The 5618-nt window shown below is 39.6% G+C and overlaps 1 protein-coding gene across 1 annotated transcript; it reads left to right on the forward strand.

Moving 5' to 3' along the window:
• Positions 1–893: 893 nt before the first annotated feature.
• On the forward strand, positions 894–4554 carry rhcga (Rh family, C glycoprotein a). The gene is made up of 11 exons (XM_043245846.1): positions 894–1198; positions 1393–1585; positions 1731–1881; positions 2001–2148; positions 2276–2442; positions 2629–2766; positions 2853–2989; positions 3086–3210; positions 3294–3367; positions 3481–3557; positions 3966–4554. Exons 1-11 carry the CDS (start codon positions 973–975, stop codon positions 3997–3999), a joined length of 1470 nt encoding a protein of 489 aa, XP_043101781.1. The 5' UTR covers positions 894–972; the 3' UTR covers positions 4000–4554.
• Positions 4555–5618: the final 1064 nt, after the last annotated feature.

A 5618-nucleotide genomic window follows, 5' to 3' on the forward strand; every position in this document is an offset into this window, starting at 1 on the left:
TTTCTCTCATTGCCGTTCGCCATATTTTAGCGGTCTTGACTTGACGTAATTCACCCCAGTAATCAAGGAAAATTCGAAATGAATGACGTCTGATTCACCGTTCCAACATGGCGGCCGCATCTACGTCCCTGAGCGGTACAAACGTATATAGTAATTAGGAGTTCAAGAGCACGTGAGGGCTTTGGAGTTGAAAGTGTTGCCATAGAAACACAAAATTTAGACGTGTTGTCATCTCGGAATTGCAATATGGCGTGAAAGCAGCTTGTGTACCAACCGGTGTTGCCAAGACCGCGGTAGCAACCGCGGAATTGGGGTCAATTTAACAAGAGTTAGCAAACCCAATAACGTAATATTTAGCCCCTAAATTGCAAACGTGACCATGGAAATCCAGCAAAAACGATTTTAATGAGGAGCCCCGATCAAATTTTTTTATATATTTTTATAGCAATTGGGCGGGTTTTGTTGCGAGAACCTGGCAATACCGGTACTGACTAACATGGTTCATACATAGCCCTTGTCCATACTAATCGCTCGAATGAACGCAATGAATTCAAATATTAATCCATTTATTCTAAGCAGATGCAAGCAGCTCTTAAAAATATTAACATGAACACGTCCTTTTTTTGTGGAGGATTGTTGTCATTGTACGCTACTTAGCGGGACCTAAAACATGGCGGGGCGTAGATTCCCATTCTCCAAGTCTAGTAAGACTAGTGTAACCTCTTTTAAAAATAATACAGCATCTGGTCATACACCAGAGCAGATACTGATCGGTTTTGTCAGGTGAGTGTCACGGCCACGCGGATTTCATTTCCAAAAGGTACACCTGCAACAGGTGAGCGGTGACACACCTCCAGATAACCAGCTATAAATACAGCTGCACCCGACGCAGGAGTTACAAGCGAGCTTCAGCCCAGCCGATCTTCACTTGACCTCGCCAGAAATTACAGGAGAGCTTCAGACGACTTCATCATGGGGAACTGCGCCGCATGCTGCCGAAGCTTCTGGTCCAAGGCCAAAAACCCCGACGTCCGTATCAGTCTGCCCGTGGTCTGCTTCGTGTGGCAGGTAGCCATGATCATCCTGTTTGGACTGTATGTGCGTTACAATGAAGAGTCCGACGCGCACTGGTCCGAGCACAAGCACGAGAAGAACATCACGAGCGACATCGAGAACGATTTCTACTACAGATATCCAAGTGAGTTCAAGTCTGTAGGAATTGATAATGACTAAGTTTTTTTTCCTTCCATGTTCTTTTATCATTCTGATTAAATAATGCAGTTATTTATTAATCATGGTGTTAATACACCATTTAAAACAAACAAAAAAAAGTTAGAAAGTCAAGGAGGTTCTTCTATAATCTTCTCCACCCTTTGTCTCCCTGGCCTGCAGGTTTTCAGGATGTGCATGTGATGATTTTTGTGGGCTTTGGCTTTCTCATGACCTTCCTGAAGCGCTACAGCTTCGGAGGGGTCGGATTCAACTTCCTCATCGCCGCCTTTGGTCTGCAGTGGGCTCTTCTCATGCAGGGCTGGTTTCACTCTCTGGACCCGGTTGACGGCAAAATCAAGATTGGAATTGAGAAGTACGTTTTTGTTTTTGTTACTCGCACCCTTTAAAAGAACTCATGAGGTCCTCAGTTACTCTCAAATTAGTTTAGTGGCTTTATGTGCATGTTTAAATTGCCACACATGGAAAATTAAATGTTGTTTCCCATCTTGCTTCACCAGTATAATCAACGCTGACTTCTGTGTGGCTGGGTGTCTTATTGCTTATGGAGCTCTGTTGGGAAAAGTCAGTCCAGTGCAGCTGATGGTCCTGACACTGTTTGGCATCACGCTGTTTGCGGTTGAGGAATACATCCTTCTTGAGCTACTCCATGTGAGCATGTTTTTTTTTTGTACTGAAATCCTATATTAATGTTTCTACTCGTTTTCATTACTACTGATTAGCAGCCACCACCCCAAAGTCTAAGTAACAAATTGTTTTTTCCGTCACAGGTTCGTGACTCCGGCGGCTCCATGATCATCCACACTTTCGGAGCATACTACGGTCTGACAATATCATGGATTCTTTATCGACCGAAACTAGAGCAAAGCAAGAGTATGAATGGATCTGTCTACCACTCTGACGTGTTTGCTATGATCGGTACGTTATGACTAAACTTTCATCTTGCAGTATATAGTGGTGTTTTCATATACTACACGACGTACCCGTGTCAAGAGGAGCTGGTTCAAAAATCTAGTGCTTTATCTTAAGCCGTTTCCTCTTTCAGGGACCCTCTTCCTGTGGATGTTCTGGCCCAGTTTCAACTCTGCCATCTCAGATCACGGAGATGGACAACATCGGGCCGCCATAAACACTTACCTTGGTTTGGCTTCTTCGGTCCTTACTACGTTCGCCATATCAAGCCTTTCAGCCAAGAAGGGAAAACTGGACATGGTAAATTGGGGCATTTCTTTTTTTGCATTCACATATTTGGTTAACTACAACCATTAAAAGTGATTTGTTACTTGAAGAGGGAAAGGAAATAAATTTATAAAAAAAAAAAAAAAAAAAAAAAAAGTGTTACATATCCCCAACATTAATGATGATGATAAAATATAACATCTGTATTGTGCAACACAGGTGCATATCCAGAATGCAACTCTGGCTGGGGGAGTCGCTATGGGAACGGCGGCCGAGTTTATGATCACACCGTACGGTTCTCTCATCGTGGGCTTCTTCTGCGGGATAATTTCCACATTTGGCTACCTGGTGATCACTGTGAGTATGAGATGAGAGCAGATGCGTTTCAGCGTAATTTGCAACGCGAGAACAGATTGCCTTATACCTGCACCCACCCCTTGCAGCCCTTCATGGAGAAGCACCTGAAGATTCAAGACACGTGTGGCATCCATAACCTGCACGCCATGCCCGGCGTCCTGGGAGGAGTCGTGGGTGCCATCACGGCGGCTTCCGCCAGTGAGAGCGTCTATGGACATGAAGGGTGAGTGCGACTCCCAACTCTTGCATGTATATTTTGACGTTACAGGAAATGTTAAGCGTGTAAATGTTGCTGACGCGCATGCTTTTCTCTCAACAGGTTGGTAAACACCTTTGATTTTGAAGGGAGCTATGCTAAGAGGACACCTGCTTTACAAGGAGGCTACCAGGCTGCCGGTCTCTGCGTTGCTCTTGCTTTTGGAATCGTAGGTGGATCAATAGTAGGTCAGTATCCAAAATCTTTGAGTAACCTTTTTACATAACCTTGTGTTTTTGTTTTAAGATGGCTGTAACTCGTGTATCTACAGGTTTCATCCTGAAAATGCCATTGTGGGGAGACCCATCTGATGAGAACTGCTTTGACGATGAGGTGTACTGGGAGGTTAGTTTGGATCTACTTCATTTTCACAGCTAAATTGGGGACTACAGAACTCGAATGACAATGTAATGCATACCTAAATGTGACGGCTTAATGATTAAAATCCTCCTTTCCAGGTGCCTGAGGATGAGGAGAGCATTCCTCCCATTCTAGAGTACAATAGCCATATGGTTGGAAAAAGTGCAGAAATGATGTAAGTACATACTGCTAGGTTTTCTTGGCGTTATGCAAAGAGAGACTATAGTATCTTAAGTTTTAGATGAATTAGATGTGTACCTAACTTCATTTTAGAATTTTTAAATTTGTAATGTTTCAATGGGTCTGGAATCTATGCAGTTAAATGCAGCAGTGCTTGTTGCACTCTAGTATAACCAGGAGATGGCAGTACACAACCGCATGTAGATTTCCAGCTTTAGGTTTTGTTTCAGTATTTAAATTAACTGGGGCAATTCTTCCTTTTTTTTTTTTTTTTTTTTTTTTTTTTTTTTTTTTTTTTTTTCCCTCCTCTCCTTCAGATTCCCTATCTATTTGAGTGCTTCCCATGAAATAAATAAAATAAATTGAGAAAATATATATAAATATAATTTCTTTTACCATACAGGTCGGAGTCTAACTTCAGTGTGGAGCAGAGCTAAAACCAGATGTCTGTATGACGATAAGATGAACCGTATTGGGACCAATAAATTAATAATTAAAAATAAATAAATAAAATAAAAAAAGAAAAGACAGAAAGAATGTTCAGACCAAGTCTGTGCTGAAGAGAATCTAGTCCTTGTAATACCTTTGTGAGGTATTGGCCTGCTTAATAGAGCAGAAGCCCAGTTGGGTCAGCTCTTAGTTCAATTTCACGTCTGTGTGCTTTTTTAGAGTCCTCAAATTTAATAAGTGTATGCATATATAACTTCTAAAGCCAAACTGTACTTCTAGTTTCAGTCATTTTTGAAAAGAATGAAATAATTATTGTGCTGTCATGTGTTTGCTGCTGTGTTAATGAACTGATTATAGATATTAAAGTTTTGATATGAATGTGTTGGTTATTTATCTAGGTTCCTTTCTCCCCCCCTCTTGCTATGTAGACTATTGTATATCATTATGTGAAGGATTAGCCTACATGAGGACTTTGAGTCGATGTAAGTTTGAACAACTGATGTACTTTTATACTTTGAAATCTATTAAATGTCTAAAATCTCCTTTTTGTTACTGTAATTTGTCTTTACACTTGCAATTTTATTTTAGCCACTTTTTTTTTTTTTAAATTAAAAAAAAAAAAAGGTAAAGACTTAACTTGCCTTCAGGTAAATCTAAATGTTGCTAAAATTATTTGCAGCAACTTGCAAACTTTTTTTTCCTTCCCTTGGTGTAGAATACTTCTAAAGCTACTAGACTAGCGACATGCATTGATTTCACCCTTATCTAGAGTCTGTCAAAATCCCAACAAATGCTGTTTAATTGAGCTGCTGGTCATCTGTTGGTGTGTGTTTGGTCACCCTCAGGCCAGACTCCTCCATTCTAATGGAAATGGACTCTTGTAATGGGTCAAACAGGGTCAATTGGGTCATTTCCTGATCAATCACTGTGACGTTTAATGAACTTCAAATACACACTGCTTTTGTGAATGAGCACAGCAAGAAGCCGATGATGGTTTTGAGAGATTTTGTCTTTTATAAATGATTTTAGCTTGTGTGTGCGGGGTTTTTTTTTTTTTCCTCCATGTTGATGACTTTTTATTAGGTGCGCTATTATTAATGCTGAGTGTCTGTACTCATAGTGAAAAAAGCAATAAGAATCGAAATAGACTGTTGTAAACAAAAATACAATTTTTGCTGTTTATATTATGTATATTTAGCACTATTTACACTGATATGATAGAAGGATAACCTATATTGGTGGGAGGGGGGGTTGTACTGTAGGAATTAATGAAAACAATATTTTAGTTCATAAATTTTACAAGTAATTCTGGAAAACTACAAAGTGATATTGAGTAAAAAAAAAATCCTTTAATATTCACTGGTTTATGGGATACTTGATTGCCTTATAACCTTATTGTCTGTATTTTTTATTAGACTGTAGAAAGTAAAATGTTCGCTTTATAGTGCAGAACATATGAATCATATGTAACCATATGTATATAGTTTCTATTTTTTACTGTTTAAATTAGTACCTTTTTACAAATTCCCCAACACCAAAAATCTCCAGTGTTTCTTACATAAAATGCACTCTTAGAATTACAAAAGGTTTAAAATACTAAACTAAA

The sequence above is a fragment of the Puntigrus tetrazona genome, chromosome 7 (genome assembly GCF_018831695.1).
Source record: "Puntigrus tetrazona isolate hp1 chromosome 7, ASM1883169v1, whole genome shotgun sequence".
NCBI lineage: Eukaryota > Metazoa > Chordata > Actinopteri > Cypriniformes > Cyprinidae > Puntigrus > Puntigrus tetrazona.

Excerpts from the sequence above, each read along its gene's own strand:
- rhcga (XM_043245846.1), top strand. The coding sequence starts at position 973 with ATGGGGAACTGCGCCGCATGCTGCCGAAGCTTCTGGTCCAAGGCCAAA. Across the intron at positions 1,586-1,730 it reads ATCAAGATTGGAATTGAGAA|TATAATCAACGCTGACTTCT; the intron begins GTACGTTTTTGT and ends TTGCTTCACCAG. Across the intron at positions 3,211-3,293 it reads CGTAGGTGGATCAATAGTAG|GTTTCATCCTGAAAATGCCA; the intron begins GTCAGTATCCAA and ends GTGTATCTACAG.